The following is a 26,482-nucleotide window of genomic DNA, read 5'->3' as shown; positions in this document are numbered from 1 at the left end:
TGTTGATTTATTTTTGTTTTGTTGTTAGAGGAAGAATTAAGGTACCACAGTCTACAAAGATATTCATCTAGTTCACATAGTCTGTTGTCTACTTCATTTTCTGTTTTCTTCCAGTTTGCTTGGAAATCAATTTGGTGCCCTCTGGAAAGGCAGAACAGTCCTCCTTCCATTGATGGCAGTGACGGCTGTCATCATCTTCAAAAAGCAGAAGCTAGCCATGGCAGAGTGAAATCAGGTGTTTCATGTTCTGATGCAGAAAGGACTCTAACAGTTTAACACTGCTGCAGCAGGATTCTTTTTAAAGGTGAAAAAACAGAAATTTGTATGAAGGGAAGCTCCTACAACATATGTGCCATGCAATAGACACATGTCTTATATACATGTCTTACATACTTGTCTTATACATACATAAGACACAGTTCATAGCCATTCAAGCAAGTAGCAGAAGGCAAATAGCAGAAAACTGAACAATCTCTTATTGTTGTGTTTCAGTTTGGGTGCTTTATTTATCTTACAGAGCAGCTACACTTTCAAGTACTGGAAGATGATTTCAGTTGCTCAGAGAATGTAGTAAATACAAATCTTAATAAGAACTCAAGATATTAGTAATGTTATCAATTCAAATCTGAACACAAAGAAGCAGTTGAAATTAAGGTCAGCAACAAAAAGAAAACACTGAGGCATCTAGAAATTTACTCAGAAACTGATCTATCTCCCATTTACGCTATTTATACAACATAAGGGTTTCTCATTTGTATTTTATTGATGTACATATTTAATTGCAACGTGCTCCTTTTGCAAAGAATTTACAAGCAACCAAGACTGAACAGGATACATGGATTCCTGACACAGGAACAAGATGCAAAATGAGAAACAACTAGGAAATACCAAAGAGAGATCTCAAGGGTATTTCTCAGATCAATAGTAGAAAAATTTTTTGAAGATGATGAAAAATGTTCAAGTTGTTTATAAGATTTGAAACGAATCTATTCATTATTTATATTTATTATACGAAATGTTATAAAAACTTATTTACCAGCAACAAAGATTTCAGTAAATGAACAATGCACATATTCATTTCAGGATACGTGGCTGATACTAATTACAGAAAAATTATTATATAAACTTAATTCTTTGTAAGGCAACAGCTTCTGGTGAGTAATTTGGAAAGTGAATACATTTTAATGAAAATGCTTATCTATCGCATACTATCTTCTACAAATTACATACTTTATATATGTAAAACAATAACTAAGATTCCAAGAGCCAAGATTTAGTCTGTGCAACAGATTTTGGACAGACTGATAAACGAACAGCATATCCCCAACTCATACTATATACACACCTCTCAGCACATACCCTGTCCATATGGATTGGTGAGAGAAGATTCAGGAGATACAGCAAGTCTCCAACCTGATGCGCCTAAAGCAGAACAATCAATGCTTAATATAACATGATCAATGTTTGCAAAATATTTGAGTCTTGGTTAAAAGGTGTTAATAATTAATAAAGAATCAATCTATTTTTACAAGCACATAGATAATACAGATGAGATCTCAGATACTGCTTGGTGGATGACACTTTCAGTATAACTCCTGTGAACTCTTCATTCACTCTTCATTTTTCTTATAAGGTGATAGGATTGACTCGTGATTGATTGACATGGTTCAGATGACCAAGTGACTTAAACAATTGGAGCACTTTGGATGACACAATTAGAGAGGCTTCTTTCTTGCTGTGTTGCAAAAAACATTTGGAGACAGAAATCTAGTTTCTGTGGTCAGATAAATTTTGCCACTTGCAAGCAGAGGCTAAGAAACTACAGAGTATATTCTTCATGTGAGACAGATAACAGGGGGATGCGAGGAGTTCCACAAAGAGAGAGCACACTATTCAAAATAGCTCAGGAACTGACATGTCTTTCAAAACCCATTAAGCTCTGGAGGTGAAAATTAATCTAGATAACATTAAGGTGCCTTTAGTACAATGAATGAAGGAAACCAGAAACACTGGCTAGGATCATCACAGCAGGCCTCACTGAGGCACTTGTCTGCCGCACTGCACTCGCATAGGTTCACAGCTTGGCATATCAAGGCCTGCTTTAGGTTGCTTAGGTAACACTCATAACAAAGATTACTCTCCTTTTGTCTGCTTAAGAATAGGAAAGTTTCAGTCAACAAAAGGCCTTGCTATAACTAACAATATATTTTCTTCATTGCAATTAGATTACTGTGACATGTTGTCCATGTTGGAACTGTCCAGGGTTTGAGATTAATACAAAATAGACCAGAGGATTTTCCTGCCAAGCCCATTATCACTGCTCTGTAGTCCACACTTGCAACTGATCAAGCTACAGATAGACTTAAAGATGTTCAGTTTGATAACTGGAACCCAAAGAAGACTTAGGATCTGGCTGCCTAAGAAGCAATGTTTTTTGCCATTTGGCATGTTTAATGAAGACACCTGACTTAGACGTTCAGAGAATGCAGGTAACAAGGTATTTTCCACGAAACGGCCTTGCCGGGAGACAGCTTGCGTGGCTGAGCGCTGCAATGGACAGGTACAGGATCTTCAGGAGAGGCCAGCAGGGGAGATGAGAAGGGAGGCTGCCCTCTATGTGGAAGAGCAGCTTGGGTGTACGGAGCTCCGGGTGAAAGCTTGAGGAGACACCACTAAGCATGGCATTGCAGTGGGAGAGTGTGACAGACCGCTGCGGACCAGGGTGAGGAAGGGGATGAAGTTTTCTTTGACTAACTCGAGGAAGTCTCTGTGTCACACATGCCTGTTCTCATCAGGGACTTTGACCTCCCTGACATCTACCGGAAGGGCAACACAGCAATGCGGGAGATTTCTGGAGGGTGTCATGGATAACTTTTTGCTGGGACTGGGTGGGCCAACCAGGCGTGACGCACAGCTGGTGATACACAGCTGGATCAGCAGATTCACTAACAAGCACAAATTGGCTGGGGATGTGGTAGTCACTGGCAGCCTTGGCTGTAGTGACCATGAAATAGTGGAGGTCAAGATCTTGAAGGGAGTGAGGGAAGCAGGAGAGTAGCAGAGACCAGACCTTTAACCTTAGGAGAACAGATGTGGCTTATTCAGGGAGCTGAATTCAGGGTAAGACATAGGAGGCCGTTCTAGTGGGCAAAAGAGGTCAGGAAAGTGGGTCAGCCTTTAAGGAGAGCATCCTGCAAGCACAAAACCTGTCCATGCCAATGTGCAGGAAATCAGGGAGATAAATGAGGAGGCCGGTTTGGCAAAGCAGGAAACTCGTGACAAAGCTCCAATACAAAAAGGCAGCATATGGGGGGGGAGGGGAGGGGGTTGAAGCACAGACAGGCTACAAAGGAGGAAATGGGAAACATCAGGTGTTGGAGGATTAGAACATTAGGCGGGTAGGGATGGTGTCAGGAAAGTCAAAGCTCAGCTGGAGCTGAGACTTGGAAGGAACATCAAGAGCGACAAGAAAAGTTTCTGTCATTACAGTACTTGTAAAAGACTGAACAGGGAAAATGTGGGACTGCTTCTGCACAGGGAGGATGGAGCACATAAATTTCAAAAAGTATGCACATAATTTTCATTTCAATGAAGCTGTATAAAGTACAATTAAAATGAGCATTAGCAGATAGAATGGAGAAAGTTTATTAAAACTAGTATTCACAGACATATCCTTTAAAACATGTTATATAATGAAATGCCAGCAAGTCTTCCTCTTCTGCAATCATGCAAATAAAGATTCACTGCCTTTCAAATCCCGCTTTGTAATAATTATTACCATTATTATCTAGTTGCACCTAGGAATAGCAGCTGTATCTAGGATCACATTATGCTAAGTAGTATACCAATACAGAAAAGGAGAGTCATTGCCCAAAGAGCTCGTGCTCTAGTTACTCTCTACCTCTCCTTTATTGCCCATAATGAAGACGAGACTGTTTCTCAGAGCATGCATCATTCCTGGAATGTCAGCATTACAGAAGAAAGGCGAGAGAAAATGTATTGGCAGCCTTTTGGTACCATTCTTAGGCAAAAATCTACAACTATGTATCAAGCAGTAGACTACTAAGTTTTAGAGGAAAGAGTCTGTGAGTGAAGATGGGCATCTGTCCCTCTCTGTCAAACTGCTCACCATCTATCTCTGATTTCCACCAAAACTTTTCAGGGATGCCACACTTCACCCTAAGCCTCTTCAAAGGCCAGTGCCCTTCACCACGAGGTAAGTTTGCTTTCAGGAGAGTGCCTGGGTGCCCAGAACCCTGCTCCACACCCTGCCACCTCGTGATTCCCCGACTGGGCATTTCATGCTAGATGCAGCCTCACCTGCTGAATCCAGTGAGAACACACCTACACCGTTGAACAAGACAAAATGCAACCAGGTATGACAGCTGTAAGTCCATGGAAGATATATGCGTCTGGTCTAGCTACTAACTTAAATTGAGGATGGTCACCTGAGAAGGAAAAGATTTGTTTAAAATTCTCTCTCCCTGACCCAAGTCCCACACTTCCTCGGAAGCACAGCTTAACTGTGATGCCACTGAGCAGACAAAGGTAAGGTCCAAATCATTCCCTTCTTTCAATGTTGTGGTTTCTAGGGGTGGAAGTACCCTTCTGCTCCCCCCTTTGCTTCCCTGGGTTACATGTTGAGGATACCCAAGGACTGAAGTTTCCTTTGACAGTTCCCTGATATTCCACTTATGCTGAGTTAGAAAAAAGGCTTAAAAGTAGCTTGAGTGAACCTCATCGTTTTCTTGAAATTTCCAGGCTATTTACAGGTTAAGCAGTCTCCAAAATAGGAGCTAGAATTAGGTCTTCGGCATTGAACAAGTAAAATGTGTGGTTACCTCTTTACTGGGGCATTTTCATTGTTATGTTGGGTTTGCTCTGAGGAGAAGGGGAGTATAGCTTAGCAGTGAGGTTAATAATCAGCAATTTACATAGAAGGCGCTCTTCCAGCTTAGGCCAATGCGGCTGCATTTCCGCACTTATGATTTCATAAGACACCCGGGTATTATGGGTAGGGTTCTTTTTTCTTCTTTTTATCTAGTATAAATCTAACAAAGCTGTGTGTTAAGGGTAATCCATTATCTTTGTGTAGTGGGAGTGTGCCCTCACGACTCTAAGGCAAATGGATGGTCCCAGAAGTCTAACCCTCGAAGGAAGAAATCTCTGGTAAATACACTTAGGGTCAGAGAGGCAATCCTCCTGCGGCTTGGAAAGGAGAATGGAGGGCCTCCCAGCCTGCAGCTTTGGCAGAACCCCATAATAGATGTGACACTCTGACACACCCTTGCGATTTACTGCTTGCTAGGCCAGGAGAACAGATCTTCTAAAGAACTGAGACATGCAGGGAGATACTTTCTTTCTTAGGCAGCCTACATGGGAAAGTTGATTAATGTGAGAAGAGCACATAGGAGAAGGATCTTAGCAGGCAAATCTGCCCAGTTCCCTTTCCTCTGGGGCTCCTGATCTTTGGGGAAGTAAACTCTCTGTTGACCTGCCTCTTGGAAACCACAGTGCTCTGTGAGATTTACCTCAGAAAGGGAAAAAGTAAGAGAAGTTAATGTTTTTCAGTTGAAACAATCTTCTGCCTCTGTCCTGCCATAGTAAGAGAGATGGAAACTACTCTTGAGGGCTACTAGTAGATAAAATTTGCTTTTTTGCAATTAGACTTATCATCATCTTTTAGTCCTGGTCAGAAAATCCCTGCAAGGGGAAAATAATACACGCTTTAGCTTTTTTTTTTTTTTTTTTTTTCCCCAGATGGGAAAATGAAGTTATCCAGCTCTAAATGATCTGAGAGTTCTGCTAGGAATGTATCCTGAAAATGCTGCATTTGAATATTTTCTTGTAATAGTTGAAACTGGGGCATGCTACTAAGTTTGAAGCCAGCCCAAACATTTCAGACAATATAGGGGTTATTCCAAAACCTCATTACAGATTGATCGCTGTTTCATAACATGCCTCTTGCAGTAGTGTCCTATGCTTATGCAGAGAGTACTTCAGCACAATATAATTCAATTTATCTGAAAGTTTTATCTATCTCAGATAGAAGCTTTTGGGTATCAGGAGATATCTCTCTGACAAACAAGGACAAAGATCAGCTCTAGAAGGCATTTCAGGCAAAAAGGTTTTCTAATGATCTTGGTGGTATATTTCCCACAGAGCCATACCTTCCAATTCTAGCTGTTTTCTTCAAATTAAACGGTTTCAAGAGGCCCATAAATACATGGCCCAATATGCTCTAGTCTCAAAATATCAGTAGAATAATACAGCAGAGACTGCATTTAAGCAAGGTTGAACTATTTTGAACTTTTACCTGCAGCTTTGAATTTGACTGCTGAAGATATTCTGTCCCTCAGAAAAAACATACTATACTTGTACGAATATATGCATCTTCCTCTTCCTAGAAAACTAACTTAAAAATATTTTATTGCCCTTAATTTGCAATGACAAAGTAAGTAAACCTCTTCCTCCTATACATACTAACAGTGTTTTTAAACTACAAGCTACCCTGTATTGCTCCCACAGTGAGCAGGAAGTTTGAAATAACAAGCTTTACTCTTTCCTTTGGTTTCTTTTTCCTCTTCCCACACTATCCAGGCTTGCATGACCACCTAACTCCTAGCTCCCCTCTCCAGAGTGATGCAGCCTTTCTTTCTCTCTTAACCATCCAGGTCAGTGCCACATCCTCTGAGCATATAGCTTTATCAACATCCTGGAAGACAGATATTTTCTTCAGCATCCAAATGACATGAAGTCTACTGTAAGCATGCCAACTTTGAAAGCTGATTTAAAGTCCAGATATGAAAAAGTATACAAATATTTAAATGTTGGGATATGCACACAAACTTGAAAAATTTGAATGCAAGTCAAGGTTTGCATTCAAGTCCCACCCTATGTTTATAGGTAGCTACAGCCAAGAAATAATAGGAAGCCCTCAAAGGGGAAGTGTTCAGTTAGAAAATATGTAAGTTGCTGGGAAAGACAGCATACCTCCTGATCACAGCACACAGAAAAGCAAAGAAGACCGCAAGCTTTAGCTAAAACATGCTTTCCTCTTTCTTCTATCTCAATTATCTTTAAAATGAACATTTCAAGGTGATATTTTTGTAAATTGTAGAAATTTACTTTTAGCAGAACATATTTCATAAACATTCAAAAACTAAGAATTTTAAATCAACAAAAAACACAGCAAATATAATTTCTTTATCTTACAGAAAGATAGCAGCACCAAACAACAGTTATCTCAATTCTTTAAACTGGTTTATCACTGCAGCCAACTCATGAAGTCTGATATCCTATTCAAAAAGCAGTAGCCAACTAATACTTTATTGTTTAGTATTTTTTTATCCTTAAAAATGTAAGCAGACAACAGCCTGCGTCTAGAAGACAGCCAAGATGTTTTTAGATACTGCACTTAGAAGTACACTTCTATGACTACACTTGGAAATCTAAGCAAGTGCCTGAATTCTTAGAAATACCACAATTTGTCACTGTTGAAAAGGTAGTCTGTACGGATCCCTAGTACGGATTTGGAAACTTGTTTTTTGGAAACTGCTTTTGCAGCGCTCAGCCCTCCAGCACGGCACAAACTCTGATGTTATCCCCGCCCAAGCGTAAAAAGCTCTTTGAAGAGTTTTTAAGCAGCACGAGTTACGGCGACTGCCTAGTTAACTCAGGCGGGAGGGCCCCCCAGGACCCCCTCCCCACCCCGATCGAGGGGGACCTAGCGGCGGCCGCATGGTCACATTTAAACGGAACCGTTAAATGGGGGCGCGACCTTCCGTTATGGGGAGGGGGAGGGGGAGGCTGCGGCGGGCCGTGCCCACGTGGTTCCCCCCGCCCCCGCCCCCGCCGGCGCGTGCCCCTCCAGCCCCCGCCTGCCCCCGCCTCCCGCTCGCACGCGGAACCCCCTCGCCCCGCCCCCAGATCCGGGCCCCGCCCCTCGGGGCGGTTGGGCGGGGCGAGGCCGGTGACGCTGCGCGCCGAGGGGGCCGCCGCTCTGCACACGGCTCTTCCTCCCCCTCCTCCTCCCTTCCCCCGCCCCCCTCTCCCCCCCCCCCCCCGCAGGGCAGACGTCGCTCTGTGACGGTGCGCACCGCCCTCTGCCCCCCGCCCACCAGCCTCCCCCTCTCCCCTCCCGCCGGCGGCCGGTGACTGCGCGGGCGGCGGCACCGCGCTCGCCCCACCCCGCGCAGCGCCCGCCGCCTCCGCCCGGCAGCGCGCGGGGCCGGCCGGCGGCGTCTCGCGGCGGCCGGGAAGAGGCGGAGCCGGGGCGAGCGGGCGGGCGGGCTGGGCTCCCTCCTCCCCCTGCCCGCGCCTTCCTTTCGCCCTGCCCCTGCGCGCCGCGCGTCTCGTTCCGCGCTGCTGCTGCTGCTCCTGCTGCTGCTGCTGCGGGAACAAAGGAGGGAAGCGGCGGCGGCGCCGCCAGCTCCGCGTCGGGACCCCCTTCCCTTCGCTCTCGCAGGAACAGCCCGGAGCGCCCCGCGCGGCGCCCCCTCCGGCACCCGCCGCGGGGTTTCTCGCCCCTCTCCCTCCCCCCACCCCGGAGCAGGTAACGCGGGCGCGGAGGGGCGGTGGGGGCGCGGGCGGTGCTCGCGGGGCCGTTAGCGAGGCGGCAGCAGCGGCGGGGCGGGAAGGAAGGTGTCTTTCGGGCCTCCCCGCGGCGTTTCCGCTGCCGTCGGCGGGTGCCGGGGGCAGGCCGCGGGCCGGGCTGGCGGCGGCCCCTCGGCGGGGCAGACAAAGGCAGCGAGACAATGGGGCTTGCGCGGCCCGCGCCGGCGGGGGGAGGGGGGCCGGGAGCGGCGCGGGGCCTCGCGGCGGCCGGTGCCGGCCATGACTCAGGGGTTTGCGAGGCGCCCGGGCCCGGCGGCGGCACCGGGGCCCCGCGGTGCCCGCCCGGCAGGCCTGGCCCGCCGCCTGCCCGTTGTGCTCCTGAGGCCGGCAGCCCCCGGGTCCCCGGCGGAAAAATAAATAAATAAATAGGAAGGCAATTAAAACGTATCACGCTTGGAGCGCTTGGCAGTGCCTTCCCTTTTGTCTGACTCACTGAGGTGGACTTAATCGTCATTGGGAAATGCCCGGTTTTCATCCGTGTTCTCCATTTTTGTTTCGCCTTACCGCTTCGCCTAGGACACTGTGTTACAGAGGCTTATGCCTGAAACATCCTTGCTGAATCTCTCTCTCTTCTTCTTCTTCTTCTTCTTTTTTTTCGCTCTCTTTTTCTAGAGGAGGATGTTGAGATAAATAAGTATTTAGGTCAGCTAGCCAATTCAGTCCTACCGTTGACGCAGTTCCCAGGTTTTATTATCGATTTAAGTGTACTTCGGATTTTTATTCCATGCGTTATATTAAAATCCGGATTTAACAGGCATAAGCGTTCGTTTCCAGCAGTAGTTTATTGGAAGCGTACTTGGGGCCCAAAAAGGAGCATGTTTTTGTTGATCAATGAAATAGTCTCGATATCTGGTATTGTTAAAATTTGCTATCCCTTAGCTTAGTTGTAATGTGGAACAGAAAAAGCTACCTTAGTTATGAGACTTAGATATCTAACTCAAAGATAATAATAGTTAAGTATTTATATCCCCTCTTTAGCTTCTCTGGGTAAGTTTACCAGTAACTATGAAGTTAAGTGGCATAAATCACTGTTGGAGTTAATGAATAAAATAGCTTCTTGTTATTATGTTGGTAAGGTCATAGGGTTAAATAGGAATATCCCTGAGATTGACTTGCTGCTTTTGGACGTAGAAGAAATCTTTATGCTTTGGAAAGGCAAATAGTTTGGTTGTAACTACCCACCCAAGAAGGTTGGGGGTATATTTGCAAGCCTGTGAAACGGTAATCATCTCTTAGGCCTCTGAGCACACCCAGTTGTTTTCTGTTCTTGCTGTGAGTTAGAGATGAAAATGGCTGTTTGAGACGACTAGCTCATGATGCTGCGTTTTCTTGATTGAATTTAAGTATCTGCGCTCCGTCTCCCTCTAGAAAGGAAGCTGTAGCCGTGTTAATCGGATTTTATATTTTCCTCTAACAGTGGGTGTATGCTCGGCTGCCTCAGTTCTGTGGGTTGTGTAGGAGTTGGCAGCCTTCGGGGATATAAATAGAAGCTGATTTCAGAGGCCCCTGTTGACGAGGTTTTGTGTCTGAGCCTCTAGCTCAGCCTGTCACATTGCAGCCTTGTGACAGGCGGAAGCTAATGCACTCACCCATGTGACCCAAGATTCTGAGAAATGTTAAGGGAAGCAGACACACATGTGATGATATTAGAAGCTAGTTTTCCAGGGAAATAGAACTGCGTTAGTAAGTAGGTTTTAGCTAGTTGCTGATGATCTCAGCAGAAAAGTTCCTACATTAAAGAACTGGAGAAGTCAGTAATGGCCCTTTTATGAAAACCTCACTTTCACTATTCTTTGTTCAAAAGATTAAACAGCTTGATTTAGTGTCCTGGTTATGAGATTCAGTACGGGAAAGTGTATAACTGTTTTCCAGTTGGTGATAAAGGGTTTTAGAAGAGACAGAGGTGATACTTGGACCTTCTTCAGGAGCGTGATAAAGCACAATTTTGTAGGCATTGGGTAACAACAACTTGACCTTTCAATTAGGGGCAGGTATTTCAAGTAGTGAAAGAATGTGCTGACAAAGGAGCCCTGAAGACTCTTGTTTGTAGTATGCTAATACCAGCATTAACACCTAAAGCTAGATTTAGTAAGTGGAGATACATGTTTACAGCATAGTAATTTGAAAGTGGAGCAAATCGATTGAGATTGATGGTGGCGGTGTATTTGATAGCACTTTGAGTGCTATCTGCTTAATAACATGGCAGAAGTATAATCTTTATTTCTATTATAGAAACATAAAGCTGTAATATGGGTGAGAAGATGTTTCGGATTTTAGATTTAAATAGTTAGGTTATTGTTTCTGCTGACTGCCTTGACCAGTGTATGGCTGTTAAGCTGCAGTTTGTTGAGAGGTCTATCAGAATAAGTGAGTTTGCCTTTTGTCCTGAAACAAAGGTGCTGGAGTCCCATAGCCATCGGTAGGGAGGAGATTAATTTTGCTTGTTTGTTTTCTCCCGCTACTGATTTACTTTGACCCTTGAGATTTTGTTTTTACCAATTGCAGCTGTCATACTGTTGAGATGTATTCACAACTTTGCAGTGTGGTATTTTTCACTTACGAAAAGTGTTCCTTCATACACTGGAACTAATTTATTTTTGGTATATTTGAGTTCTCATGAGCATCAGTAGTCAAATATCCTTCGTTATGGCTGCTCCTAAAGAGAAAGACAGTAGTCTAGAGATTTCACCGAAAGGTCTTCAAGAGACTTGTACAGTGCTTCTACTAAATCTAAGCTTTGGGAGGACAAGTGCAATATTCTTACATGTCCTCAATTTGTAGTACGTCACTTGATTACTGTGTTCCAGTTTTATTGCCCTTGGGAACCAAGGATTTGGTTACTATATCAGTTTTTCTACTAACCTTGTTTTGCAGAGGTTAACCTCCAGTGAAGGTGAAGTATTTTTATTCCTGTGTTTTGCAGTTGATGAGAGGGAGGGTTAGCATTGTCTGCCTTTGGGAGACTTGCTCTAACTTTTTTAAGACAAAGGATGCAACTAGCTTTTCGTAAATGCGTAGGCTGTGTGAGTGTGTTTAATAGTCTGAAGTTGTTTGTTTTGTATCTTCTTGGAAGAGTAAGATCATGTCTGAACTTACTTCAGAAATGCTGTTTGACTCTGAAGGCCTGTTGTACACATGTTGTTGCCAGTTAATATTCAGTATCAGGTTTCATATGCAATTTAAGCAGAGTTGAAGGCCTTGTTTTGGAAACTGCTCCTAAAGATAGGAATACAGATTAAAATTGACTGTTGCCCATACTTCAGTGATCTTTATTGTTCTGTTTAACAAGTGTATTTTGAAAGTAGGAACTGCTAGTAATTAATGGAATTAGCATCAAAACGATGCATCACTGGAAAAAGTGAAATTCTGTTGGAGCTGGAAAAAAACATCAGCTATGTTAATTGCCAGAATTGTTTAGTAGATACAAACTTGATCTTGCTTATTTCTGCACAGATATCTGGCTTTGTTCTTTTGCTGCGCTGTGAATGCTCAGAGATGGTAATAAAGCTTTTGTTGGCTGTTGAGTTGAACTTGGTCGTAACCTGCACACGCAGCCCGGGGTCGAACAAGTATATTACTTTTTGATATTAGTACCATAACACTTTTTTTTTTCTCTCTTAGGTTCATAAAGATGTTACTCATCAATACAATTGCAGTATTGAATGGTATATTAACATCAATAGAGCTCTTTTTTTAAAAGCTGATATGACTTTCTGGGGGCAGAGTGAGCAGACATACTTCAGTTCTATAACTCTATAATTGATTTTGGTGACATGCCAGCTCCTAATGCAGTTCTTGGTTTTATTTACAGCATCGAGATGGCCCAGGAGACAAATCAGACCCCAGGGCCCATGCTCTGTAGTACAGGATGTGGATTTTATGGAAATCCTAGGACAAATGGGATGTGTTCTGTTTGCTACAAAGAGCATCTTCAGCGACAGCAGAACAGTGGTAGAATCAGCCCAATGGGTAAGGGTTTCGGTCTTTTTCTTTTTTTTTTTTTTTGAAAATATAATGATGAAGAAAGGAATGAAAAAACGTATTTCAGGAGAACTTCTGAAAGCTGTGTACTAAGATTATGAATATCAGAGAATACTGCTTTAAAACACCGCAAGAATAGGAACGTGTTTTTGTGTAGTGAATTCTTGCCAACTTGGTGTTGAGCCTTAATTTGCGTTTCTAAGTATCTGCCGTTATCAGTGTGTTCTTATGTAATTGCTATATTTGGTCATTAACAATATAGTCAGTCTTTAAGTAATAAGTAAGAGTCAGTGGAATGAAGAATGAGGGGAAAAGGTTCATTTCTGTATCCAGGAATATTTGATTAACTTACAATCTGTAGTTTGCTTACAACTAACTTCTCAAATTCCTATTACATAGGAACAGCCAGTGGTTCAAACAGTCCTACCTCAGACTCCACATCTGTACAAAGAGCAGATACTAGCTTAAACAACTGTGAAGGTGCTGCTGGCAGCACATCTGAAAAGTCAAGGTAAGATTAAAGTATTATTTCGAGGTTGGAATGAGCTGAGAGTGCAGCAAGTGAAAGGCCTGCAGTAATATTGACCTAGTACAGTGAGTCCCTGCAGAGGGGAGAAAGGGACAGTGCACCTAATGGTGCTTTATGAATCTTTATAAAAAGAACTGATTACAATGTTCGGTGTTGGAACTGCTGCATTTACAAGGATGTTTGTTTTTCCTGGAGAAATACCCTCTACAGATTGAATATTTTCTTCTAGGGAAGCTGAAATAAGAGTGAAAAATACTTTAGCTATAGCAGAAGTAGAGATCAGGAAAATGTATCAGGAATAATTGAACAGGTAGCCTATTGATATAGATGGGTTTGGACAATTTAAGCTTTTATTATGAACTCAAAACTAATGTGAATTACCTGTTTCCCTGTACCTAAACAGAAATGTGCCTGTTGCCGCTTTGCCTGTAACGCAGCAAATGACAGAAATGAGCATTTCGAGAGAGGAAAAAGTAACACCGAAAACAGAGACTGAGCCAGGTATGTTTGCAGAGTAATGCTGGGTATAACTGGTGACTTAACAGAAACTGTTAGTTTAACTTCTTTAGGTAGGCCTCTCCCTTTGTGGTGGTGGTCCCGAGGAACTGTTAAGATACTGTTATGGATGCTTTTTGAGTATTGCTACCCTTGAGGTAAAGAAAAATGTCTAGTTCCAGAATATGGATTTTAGATACAATTCAGTTCCAGATTCAGTTCAAATTCAGTAGAGAATTTGATGCCTGTGAAGGCACTTTTGGCTCCAAGACCTTATTTTTTGCAAGCAAGACAGTTTGTAACTGCATGTGGGCAAGATGTTTGGTCTCAAAGTGAAAGCATTAAGATTTCTGTGTAAAATCTAGCAGTACAATTCCTGCTGACTCATGGCAGTCAAAATGGCTTGCTGCGTTTAGAGAACAAAGTTCTTAATAAATTCCATTTTGCAGAAGAATGGAAGTGTGGTGAAAGGGAATGCTTGGTTTAGAATATTGACAAAAGACTGCCAAATGTCCTTTACACTGATTGAGTAATCAGTAGTTAGAACCAAAGCATTTTTCTGCAGATAAAGAATATTTAATGACCTTAACTGCTTAGTGAGATTGTTCAGTTTAAAAGTTTTACTCTTGTGCAGGAAGGTTGTGGCTGTTGTATCTAAACTTTGAAGTGTAAAATATTTCTTGGAGGCAGGTGTATAGGAGGGAATGCTTTCTTACCTACAACTAGTGAATGATTGAATTTGTATTTTATTATGCAGCAGTTTATTCACACAGATATATTAACATACTTGTTCCATATACATAGGTACCCACATGTTTTAATTTTAACAGTTCTGAAATAGTCTTCAAACAAGAAGACTATTTCAGTCGTCTTTTGTTTCAAAACATTGAAGACTGATGCTTGGTAGGAAATCTGTTCACTACACCTAAAGGTGGTTTGTTTTTGTTTTTTTAATTCTCAGTTTTGAAAATCAGTAAGTTGGAAATTACAGAAGGTACCACTCAGCACTGTATAAAAATGTTTTTTGTCTAGATGTATCTTTACCGGTAAAAAGACTGTTGTAAGAGCTGATGTTTAATTGCTCAGTATTTGTGCACAGGATTTATCTATTTGAAATAAGTCATGTTAAGTTAAGATTGTGACATGAACTAAAATACAGTTGCTTTTACTATATTCTTTTTCGGTTATGCACAGACTGAGAGGAGATTCTTAACATGTTTCAGCTTCTTGTAACTGATGTCATCTGAAGAGGCTTATTGTATGTTACTGGGAAATAATTTATACTTTTATACAATATTTACAGACCCATATTGTCTTGTTATAAATACCTGAAAAGGTGACAAGCAGGAATGAGAAATACATAGAACAGCAGCAGTGGTCAAGTAATAGGCAGTTTATGTCTTGCTAAAACTTGCATAGGGGTTTATTATTTTTGCCAGATGTAAAGGGCAGTCTTCTGCTTCTATTGACTTAATATCTTTTTTGTTAACCAAGCAACTACATGATAGTTAGTGTCACACAATGCCCTTTATTGATTAGGGGGAAAAACCCTAAAAGCAATTCTATATATTTATAGCTGCAAATAACCTTAGAGTTGGAAACTCAGAAGTCGAGACCAGTAAAAGCTCAGTTAAAGCTTGTGTGTAGAGATTGCTGGAAAGACAATAAAACATAAACACAATTGGGGGAAAAAAAAAAACTTCTGAAAAGTAAACATGGTTGAGGGGGAAAAAAGTTTTCCACACTTCATACCCATAAATTCTTGAAACCACCTTCAGCTGCTCTAAAAGTGCAGGTTTTCTTTTTAGGTGTTCATGGGGTTTGAGGCAGGTTTTAGAAAGCATAGATTAACTTCCCTTATATTACGAAGGGGTTGTTGGGAATCTAAGATGCACCGAATGTTTGTTGTTGTGTTCACTGGTACCTTAATCTGTAAGTGTCTTGCAGTTACAAGAAACTGACCCAAACCCTTTCTTTTTATAAATCCCTATTATATCCTTGCTAGTTGCATTTTTCTTCTCTTCTTTTTCGAGCAGCAGTCAATGTGTGTTGGTCTGTCCTCATGAAGAGGAGCTGAAGTAACAGTAAAGCGTAGAAAATTCATTTTAACTCATGACAAAACTAATACTTTCTATGAGATGTAATCCTCCAAAATGATTTCACAACAGTCTGACCCCAGCAACTGAATTTTGTAACTGTCTATCAGGTGGAAGACCAGGGACGAACCATGTAGCCTGCAGGCAGAGTAGGTTGGTCTCCTTTTAATGCCTTTGCCAGTATGAAGGCTCATTCTCTTCTGCCAGCTTTTCATTAGCAAATAAAACTTCAGATACCTCCTCTAGAAGCCAGAAAATTGTAAATAGATTTGTCTGGTCGATTGTGTATTTTTTTTATTGTTGGGGTTTTTTTTGTTTTGTGGGGTTTTTTTCCATCTGTGGAGTTAAAGTATACTTTTTTGCCGTTGAGACTTAAGCATCTGATTCTGTAAGATGCTAAAACTGAGAGGAAAAATGAAGCAACAAGCTTGTTTTCCTTAATTTTTTTTGTCCAAATTTGAGGTTGTAACCTGGATCCTCATTCAGAACAAGTCAGGTTCTAAGGCAATTAATCATTTTAGCATTTGAAGGAAGAAGGATATGACAGATGTAACTGGCCAAGTTGTTTTAGACATGTGAATTACAAGAAGTTATATTTTGTTGTAAGTTGTAATTTATTAAGTCAACTTTCTTGCTCGTTGTACTTCTGTAATTGAATTGTGGCTTATGCTAAGTGCAATTGCTTATCTGATAAGCTGCTCACAAAAGTCAGTGAAATCTAAAGACCTTTATGTTATAAGAACTGCAGTTCATAATTAGGTACTGTTTATATCATACTTTTCACAGGCTTTGGATATGCTCCTGAACTTTTTATTAAGGACTGAATCCTAGTAAAGTCTTGACCAAAGTCAGACTACACCCAATTGTGAAATCTTTCTGTACTAGAAATATGGTGCATAGTTATGTTTTTTTCCACACTGAGTTATAGGATTTAAATGCAGAATTTAGCTAACTTCTTTGCTTTCCTTATGTTATTGCCTCAGAGCAATACCTTTACCAAGCTGGAGAGGCATAGTTGGAGGCCTTCCTCAGTAAACCTGTTTGGCTTTAGTGGCTTTGTAAGTGGTAATAAAGGATCCATACAAGAAAGAGAACAGAGTTAAATACTAAGCACTAGAAAGAAAGTGCTTTGAGAACAGGTATGTTTAAATAATCATATTGTATTAAATCATAGCATATTTTTAGCATTTTTTTGCTTCTTTATAGGTCACTACCTTTCTGAATGATGAGTCTCCTGTCAGGTCTGTCAGTGTTTCCAGACTTAATTAGTATGAGCATGCATATCAGAGTCTTGGTTTGTTTAACCCAGTAAAAGCACTGTTTTGAGGAGTAGTATGATGAGCTATCATAGCACTCTATAAACATTCAGTGGTGCAATAGCGCTGCCTGTAAAGACAGTGAACCAGAAATTGAAATGATTACAGTCTCTGTGTGTAAAATACATATTAGAAAATCATCCCCAAATATTGTTAACTTACAGTCTTATTCCATCCATTTCATAGGTTCTGTTCATTCTCTTCCTGAAAGCTGACACTTAATGAGCTTCACGAGGCAGGAGGTGGTGATGGTTAGCTCGCTTGTCTTTTGGCTCTGTACCAAGCCAATGTGATTAGAGTTATATTAATGTTAAACAACACAGCTGTCCTGTTTGCAGGTTGAGACCTTGTTTTGGGTTGCCCTCATTCAAATCTTAGATCAAAACCAGTAGCTATGATGTGTACAGCATATGTTGTAGATAATGTTCTGAATGAGATGCTGAATAGACAGCCAGCTTTAGATACGGTAGACTTAAGATGGTTTAAAAAAAAAAAAAAAAGGTATTACTTGTTTTTTGGTATTTTAAATCAGAAACAATAAGGCAGCTATTATCTTTAAACATGGCTGTAGTATTTACTCATGTTACTATCTATAAACAGTTCCTTTGTGGCTGGCTGTAATACCATCTGACGTAAGAATCTTGTCTTGTGTTCAGAATAGTTCTCTTCAAGTTTCCCGTGTCCCCTGAAGCTTGAGTAGAAATCCCTGATTCAAACAGTTCTGAAATGGAACCAGTAACTTTTTCTAAGACTTGAAACTGAACACCTTGAAAAGTGGGACAGAGCACAGCTGCTGGTGCTGTGCTTGTTACTGATAGGATGCTATTATATCTTTTTAACAGAGAGGTGTACAACAGACATCGAGTCTGATGGTGACCAAATGAAACTATATTTCAGTGTGATATTTAAACAGAGGTGTCTTTACCCTATATTGATATAACAGTAAAGGTATCCAATATGCCTATTAAAAGTTGCGCATGTGGGAGACTAGTTATGCATTGCAAAATAGCCTTATCTCTTTCTTTGGAATGAAATTAGAAATGATGCAGTTTATTCTTCAGCCTTTCCTGGGCATATCTAGATTAGCATAGCAATTGTAGTTTCTGAAGAGTAAAATATATCTTCAAGAAGCTTGACTAGTGTAATAAATACTGTCCATCCTATTCTCAGTGACTCAAATTTTATATACAAGTCAATTGGTGTTAATGTGCAATATAGTAAGGATTGCACAACCTGTAGTGTAACTCTCTGCTCTGCTACTGCAGAAGTGTCATCTGATGTGTTTCTGATGTCTTCTGGGTTCCCTTTTGGGTTTCGGTCTTTCCGTTACTGTTTTTTTTTTCCCCCCCTCCCTCAGTTCTTCCGCGGTGGGAATCGGAGGAGTAAAAATATGAGACTTTTTTTAGTGCTGTCATGACTTTCGCTTCAGTGGCATTCTTACTGCTTACTAGTACCATGGAAGTCATGTAGTTTGTTAAACTGAAGGGTTTCTATTTTGTATGCTACTTTGATCAGAGAAGAAGCTCCTAAAAATGTCTTGGTGTTAACCTTGGTATCCCTTTCTTTTTGCATTAAGTATGGGGAAGGTTAAAACAAATCTTGTTTTATTTTCATCTTGTTTTGACCAACTGAAAAAAATATCCGAGTCATTAATTTCTAGTATAAGTTTCAGTCAGAATATCTACAGTAGGCATGCTCTTTTACAGCAGCCAGAGTCTTGTATAAAGAAAACCACAATTAGTTTTGAAAATCCAGTTACTACAGTGGTTATTACTTCTGAGTAGAAGTTCTATGCAGTCACTGTGGCTTAGTACTGTGGGGTGAAAGAAGAGCATTGTTCTTCCTGCTTGTAGGACTGTTCTGTATATAGGTTGAGTAGCTGTCATGCTATGTTTGTGGCTTACTTCCAGTCATCAGTTGCCTTGCTGTTCCCACACGCCTTTCTTAAATTCTTCTCATCTTCAGACTATACATGAAGGAAATCTTCAAATTTACCATGCAGCACCTATATTTGTGCTTTTTTTCGGGTACCTGTCTAGTACTAGGGTTGTAGTACTGTTTTTATTTTCCTAGTAGAGCTAGGATGATCTCCCATTTTGTTACTCCTGGCGATACTGCCTCTTCCAATGCCTGCAAATAACTTACTTTTGTCTTAAATTGTTAATAAAGATTTTCTTAGTTCTGAAAAATCTCCGTTTTTCAACCTTGTAGCAGGAGAACCGGTTTGGTAAAATTCAAGTGAACTAAACATAATTTGGTAGCTTTCTGAGCCAACGATTGGGAAGCAAAATGACCAAAGCAATGGAGAAGGGTACATGCCAACAGAAACTCCATTACGATGACAGAACATCAGTTTTAGTGGTAAGGAGTTTGTTTCATCTGGACAGGGATATTGTTATTGAGGAAGCAGATCTGGAGACAGCCGTAACAACCATTTTCATGCTACTCTTTTCAACTTTTGTCCAGTGATTTATTCCATGGTGATCATATGGCAGTCATATAGAGCACTTTGATTTCATCAACACCATGTGATTTCTGGCATAAAATCGATTCAGTTTATTGTGGACTGGCATTCTGGCTGCCCATCTGGATTTAGCTTCTATGTTAAAGAGGGTCTTTTGTGACAAGCAGTTGTCAGGATAATATCTGCATGTATGTTTACTCTTGGCATCATGCCAGAACAACAGCATTTTAAATATGTTTCATTAGAGCCACAGTTTGAAAAACAATTTTGTTCTCTTTTATAAGCTTTAGTAAGGGCATTACAGGCAGCTTTGTCTCTGTTCTAGCTGTCAATCAGAAGGGACTTTATGAGGGTTTAAGATAATAAACGCTCATCGTTAGATTTAACTCTGGCATAAGTGGTAGAGTGCCTTCTTTCTGTAGGTATAACCATTCCAGAGTAATAAATTGAACATTTTAATTCATTTTTAAGGGGCCCTGCCAACTTATCTTTGTCTTGGGACCTTCTAACTGCCCATTTCTGGATGTTGTCTATTGCTTTTCCTTATTGAAGTGTGTTTGAGTTGTAGGGGGAAGGGTCTTGTTCAACAGCTTTTACATGAAATGGCCCTCTTCATTTCTCAGGATTACTCTCATCACTTTCCTGTTCCCATGTTGCTGGCTGTGGCAGTGAACGCTTCTTGTCACGCTTCTTTATATGGAGGAAGAAGTACATTTGTAGTAGTCTGTAGCATTTTCCCTTAGGTACTATTTTCCCTCAGATGGATTTGTTCTTAATATTTTGTTATGGCACAGAATGATCTCTTAGACTGTCTCTTTGTCTTGGTGAGTCCTGGGTGAAACTACCATTTCCACTTTTATTTCCTTGTAAGCATGTTCAGCAGCAGTAAAGTATTAAGGTTGTTCCTTTTCTTGTTTTCAGTTTCTTTAAGTGTTATGTTGTGAGTGACTAAATTATTTAGTTCACTGTTGCTTTCCCCTTTCTTTCTCATTTTCTTTTCCATCTAATTGAAACAACATGCATACTTCCAGGGCTTATAATATGAGTTAGTTCTGATGCAGATGAAGTTTCCCCTTGGCCAGCTATATACTGAATTGCAAAGTATGCAAGTACTTCTGGTTGTTCTTTTTCATCTGCCGGCTTACAAGTCTCATTTTATTTTTAGACAAACTAGCATTTTAACAAATCTGCAAGGAACTTGACATGCTTTTTGGTTTTGGAAGTTCTGTGGGGGGTTGTTGGGAGATTTGGTGTTTTTAATGCCATAGCTAATACCTGTCACTTAAGGTGTATGGTGACCCAGCAGGTTTGTGCTGTTTGCATCATTGATTCATTTTAAGCTGATACTTCATCATAGGCTTTCAAGTAGATTAACCAAACACTGAACGTTGCTTTCCTTGGTATTTAAATATAAATTCAGAGAATTGTATTCACAGATCTATAAAACATTAATTTTGAAGATAAAAGTTTTTTTTCTGGAAATAAAAACAGCTGAAACTACTCTGAAAAGTATTAGTAGGAGCAGTGATTAAAATGCTTGTCTTTTTTTAACCTATAATGCACTTAAAGTATTTTGTATCCAAGACTTTGTATGGTTTTATTGTCTTCATATTCAACAAAATAGCATGACTCTGAACTTTCCTTTTTTCTCTTTGTTAGAAAGGAGATATATAAGATATATCCAAAAAAAGGTAATAAATGGGTTTTAGTTGTTCATTAGGACTGTCACTGTTATAATTAGGTAATATTTCTGAAATAAGAAAATATTAGGAACCTTTTTTTACTGTATAAAACTTTCTGAGTACAAGCACTGATCGTTATTAGCTGTAAAAGTTTGTTACTTTTAAATCTAGGTTATAATTTAGGTTACGAACTCCTGACTAGATAGTTAACTTGTGTAGCGCATTTTGAAATGGGAATTGGATAGTTGAGGTTTTCTAGGTGTTAGTATTAATAGTGAGCTGTTTTTTATGATACACAATACAAACAAAATGATTGTTTTATGATGACGGTACAGATGGCTTTTTTAAAGACAGGTATAAATAATGAAGGTAGAAAAATAGTCAATGTAACTGGTAGTTCTTCCTGTGTGGATAAATCCACTTTTCATAGAATCTAACGCTGGTCCAAAGGATCTCAACTAGGAAATCCTGCTTGTGTACATGAGGTTGATTACAGCTGCGTCCTTTGAGCTTATGTCCTCAGTAATTTATTCTGGAATGCATTTTATAGTTTGTTCCTTATCTATTAGAATAATAGATGTCGTGGTGCAAGTGGGAGTGCTCAGGAAAACTGCAGAGGAGCAGGGGCCGTGTTTTGTATGTGTTAGATTGTATACAAACATAACCATCTTCAGCTTTGCTGTATGCCAGTTAGGATTTGAAGAGGATTTTAAACAAAGAAAAGTCATCATTTGATGGAAAGATATTTCAAACAAAATGAACGGATTCGCAAAAGGACAAATTTTTATCCTACAGAGCACTGAAGTAAAATGTGACTCAAATTTGACTGAAGGTGTTCATGACAAAGGCAATGGAAAAATGAGTCATTTTGACTGTGGCTGCTTGAACATTAAGGCTGAATACAGTATAGGAATACAGATATTCCATATAAGTCTGTACTTTGTTCTTTAAAATACTGGAAAACAACTCAAAAAGATCTCAATTTTGTTTGGTTTTGTAGCTGTGTTCTGGGTGTAGCACAAAATCAGGAGGTCTAAAGCTCAAAAGATTACTAGCTGCTGTTTTGGTTGACTGACATTTTAGATCATCTGACTCTGCAAGGATAGCAGCAGAGTAACCCAGTACTATCACAGTAACACATTACTGGAAATGGTTTCTGGAATGTGCTCCTGTTGATTACGTTTTCTACAAGTATCCCCTCTGTTCAACAACTTCAGCAGTGACAATATTGTTACTCTTTTGGATTAAACTTAATTTCGTTATACGATTTAATATTAAATATGAACATAGAATTTATGGAGTGCTTTGTAAGCACTTAACGTTGTATAGATGTGGCTGACAGGTATCTTATATTTTATAGCTGATGAAGCAGTGGGGAAAGTTTGATTGCCTTGGGTAGAGCCAAAAGGGAAGTTAGTACAGTACCTAAAAATCTGTGTTCCTGATTTACTTTTTCATAAACTGCTCTGCATAGTACTCTAGACAATAAACGTTAGCGTTAATAAACACATGCTTGGTACTGAATAGTTAGTGAAGTCAAGAAGAACTTCAACTTCTGTTTTCTTTGCTTGCTTTAACAGTTGTTACTCAACCAAGCCCGTCAGTTTCTCAGCCTAGTACTTCACAGAATGAAGAGAGAGCTCCTGAACTGCCCAAACCAAAGAAGAACAGATGTTTCATGTGCAGAAAGAAGGTTGGCCTTACAGGTATGAGAGCACTTTGTCAATATGGAGCGGATATGCATGATTAGTTGCCTCTTACAGGTTGTATTTGAAATACATGTAGCCGTTGAACTTACCTGCTGCTTCATAATCCAGAGTTTTTAGACCACTTAGTAACAGCTGATATTTTGGAAATGTTCGGGTTTTTTTACTGTTTGTCAAAATAGGTGCACATACCCCTTTGTCTCTATTGATTAAGCGCTTGATGTACTACAGCTTGCTTATATCTGAAGCTTCCTAGTGATGTTGCTTCCTCCTCTTTGTACAGGATTTGACTGCCGATGTGGAAACTTGTTTTGTGGACTTCACCGTTATTCTGACAAGCATAACTGCCCATATGATTACAAAGCAGAAGCTGCAGCAAAAATCAGGAAAGAGAACCCAGTTGTGGTGGCTGAAAAAATCCAGAGAATATAAACTAACCTACTTGTGAAAAGACTGACTCTTTGTTTTATTTTAATATATCCTAGGAAAACATTAAAGAGCAGATGCATGGCCATTTTCCTTTGATGTTCTCCAAAGTTTTACTTTTAGTCTTGTCTGTCTTAATGATATTTCAGAATGTTTGGGTGTTTGTTACAGGCAGAATTGGATACATACAGCCCTTGAAAATGTATATGCCCTCCCCAGAATATAATTGGATGATCAGAACCTGCACAGGAATACACATGCACAGAGGACAAACTCTAGTTCACATGTGCCAAACAGATGTATACTATCTGCATGTTTGCAGCAGATCTGCCTTTTGAGGAGTGTTTGGAGTGTATAATCTTTGGCTAGTGTTATGTGCCTGTTTGGGAGAAGGATACATCGGAAAGGTTTGCAGTCTACTTCTATCATTTAAAATCTCATTCCAATTTTAGTTTCCACACTCCATTGTTTTCCAGCAGAACGTAAGCTATGTAGGCGAGTCCGTCTTAAGAAACAGTTGCTTAACAATTGCAGTGGGAAAAGCGAAACAATTGGACATGTATGAGAAGAGAACTCTTTTGGAAACAGTTACATTAACTTGAGAATCATGGAAAATAGGTTCCCAAAGGAAGTGTCCTGTAAGGAACTTATGAACTGGCCGGCAACAGAGTTGTCTGCTTTTCCTTGCATAGCTAGAAATGTTGTGTAGCACAGTATTGTAAGATTGGTTTACAAAACAAAAGCTACATATGTTTTTTAGACATACCACAGCAGCTCAAGCGACACACGTACATCTGAGTAAGTTGCAGAAGTATTTGAACAGTTTATTATTCATGTACTACTTACGTTCTGGGTAAGTTCTAATGTGTTCTGGGTTCAAAAGAGTATTAGGAGCTTTTTTATTTTTCCTGATTTTGAAATGTAACAATTGCACCATTCTGCATGGAAAACTGTACCCAACATGGCTGCTGTAGACTTAAGTGGTAGCTGGAACCACTCTTGGAGGGCTGCTTTATCATTTTTAATTGTACTTGGGTCTAGGACTGTAGTGTTCTTGGGTGTATTGCATGGGCTGCATTATCTACAGCATTGTACAATAACAACTCTAGAAAAGGCAGTATACTTCACTGATGCTTGTCTGGTAATATCACTTCTGTGTTATAATGGAAGGTTTTTTGTGATGTATGAAACTTGTGTTTTTTATATAAACGAGTACAGTTTAGACTAGTGTTGTGGTAATGCCTGTTCTCATCTGTAAATAGTTACGTATGTACACAAGGCGCTAATTCTGATTTCTGTTGCAGTGTTCAGTCTTAGTTCTTACTTCACTATTAAAAGCATCAGGTTTTTGCTTTAACTTTCTTCTTTCAATTGAGTTATTAGATATGCAAACATGTACAGATAGTTCATATTTATGTATTGCACATAATCATGCTACCCAGCATCTATGCTATATTGTATTATGTAAATAATAAAAATCATGTACAGAAGGAAATACTTCCTTTTGTGATAGTTCATTGGTTTTAGTTATTGCCCTAACCTGAAGTTGACCTTGTGGAGATTGGGCTACAAAGTTAGTTCTAGTTTTGTATAGATGTTGTCTTTTTGCTTCAACCTGCCTATTTCTAACCTTTGTTTCTTATATTGACATACTAACTTGTCTAAGATGGCTTGTTGAGGTCAGAGAAGCATGAACAGCTGGAATACAGATAACTACTTCATGGCCAGACAAGAATGTCAGAAACGACGACGCGCTTAAAGGGAACAAAGGAAAGCATTTGCAGTGAACTTTAAAGGCTTTTTTTTTTTTTCTTTTGCCTACAAATGTTATTTCCAGCGGATCAGTAGTAATAGAGCCAGTACAGTGACTGCGTTGTTCTGTCCAAATCTTCATCAGCAGGCCTGGGCAGAGTTGTTGGGGTCTGAATATGGATGTCAAATATGCCAGACCTACCCTTCCCAATGACAAAGAAAAGTACAGAGCATACAGCACATTTTGACTTGGAAGAAGCTATCTTCATTGCTGGATTAAAATATAACAGTTGCTTATACCAGAAATGGATAATGTGCATCCCACCAGTCAGCTGAAAGTAACACCCGAGTGATAAGTTCCTGCTGCTGCCACTATATATACTTCTGATAAGGGAACAAAGGCATGCTTTGAGCCTTCATTTGACAGGATAAACTTTATGACTTGTAATTGTGGAACTGCTTTAAAGCACTGAATTTTTTTCCACCTTTTGTACTAAGCAAAATCAACTACTCAGCTGCAGCATAAAATGCTTTTCTCATTTGAATCTGAGAACACTTTGGAACTGGATGTTTAAAGAGAATGTATCCATATTTGTGATATTGTTATGGCTAGAACATTTTTAGGAAGGTTAGCTGTGCTGATACCAGTACTTAGTGAATCTGATGTTCTTGATCTCACCTCTGTCTGCTTTTTCATCTGAACCAAGACTGTACTTGGGAAGGCTTGTTGAAATCGTAGATCTCAGTAGATCTGTGAAAGAAAGTATGGAATGAGAAATCTCTCATTGTTCTGTATGTCATGAACTGTCTCGTGTGTATTGCCTACAGGTGAGGTATTCTAAACTGTATTCTAAACTAAGTTTATAAGCTCCACTGAGCTTTATTAATAATTCTTACAGGGTATGTAATCATTCAGGAGTCCTAGTTCTGTTGAGGCTCATCAAGAATTCAGATAGGAGGAAGCTTGTTTAGTAAGAGCAGGTAATGAAAAGTGTAGTAAATGTATATTTAAACTTCAATGCAAACGCTGCAGTACATCTTTGTTGGCAAAAAGGGATACGAATATAGGTGCAAAGAGTTCCCCCAATTTAACTTGGGAGACTGGTATAGACTCTTAAAATAAACGGCTGACTCCCACTGTATTGCCAGTCACAGTCAGTCTGGGTACATTATCAGAAGTATTAAAATGCTTTGAGGAAAAGAGGATTAAAAAGGTAAAAGTTCAAGCACAGGCCATTCATAAAGCTGCTGTAGATGGGCTATCTTCTGGTCTTTAGATTTGAAGTGACAAATGGCCACAAACAGTGTACTCTCTTTCCAAGAAAGAAACACGATCGCTTCACATGATACTAGTCCTTATTTAGCATTTGGCTGTTAGACTGAGATGTTATTAACTTGTACATAAACATGCTGTTCTGG

General features: G+C 40.1%; 1 protein-coding gene and 1 long non-coding RNA gene across 4 annotated transcripts; one reads left to right on the top strand and one right to left on the bottom strand.

The window, feature by feature from the left end:
* On the bottom strand, nucleotides 1-12,241 carry LOC138064462 (uncharacterized). 2 transcript variants are annotated; one of them, XR_011137718.1, is made up of 3 exons: nucleotides 9,121-12,241; nucleotides 1,346-1,422; nucleotides 1-294 (listed from the first exon to the last, which is right to left on the bottom strand). It is a non-coding gene; the product is annotated as an uncharacterized lncRNA (long non-coding RNA). The 2 variants fall into 2 exon arrangements; XR_011137719.1 differs by having other exon boundaries at nucleotides 1,360-1,422.
* ZFAND5 (zinc finger AN1-type containing 5) lies at nucleotides 8,321-24,806 on the top strand. 2 transcript variants are annotated; one of them, XM_068927219.1, is made up of 6 exons: nucleotides 8,321-8,554; nucleotides 12,428-12,585; nucleotides 12,997-13,108; nucleotides 13,530-13,627; nucleotides 22,760-22,885; nucleotides 23,169-24,806. In XM_068927219.1, the coding sequence occupies exons 2-6, from the start codon at nucleotides 12,435-12,437 to the stop codon at nucleotides 23,315-23,317; spliced, it is 636 nt and encodes a 211-aa protein (XP_068783320.1). In that variant the 5' UTR covers nucleotides 8,321-8,554; nucleotides 12,428-12,434; the 3' UTR covers nucleotides 23,318-24,806. The 2 variants fall into 2 exon arrangements, with proteins under 2 accessions (XP_068783320.1, XP_068783318.1); XM_068927217.1 differs by lacking the exon at nucleotides 8,321-8,554 and having other exon boundaries at nucleotides 12,375-12,585.
* The last annotated feature ends 1,676 nt before the right edge of the window (nucleotides 24,807-26,482 follow it).

Source organism: Struthio camelus, chromosome Z, assembly GCF_040807025.1.
Source record: "Struthio camelus isolate bStrCam1 chromosome Z, bStrCam1.hap1, whole genome shotgun sequence".
NCBI lineage: Eukaryota > Metazoa > Chordata > Aves > Struthioniformes > Struthionidae > Struthio > Struthio camelus.
This window is presented reverse-complemented; position numbering and strand designations above follow the sequence as displayed.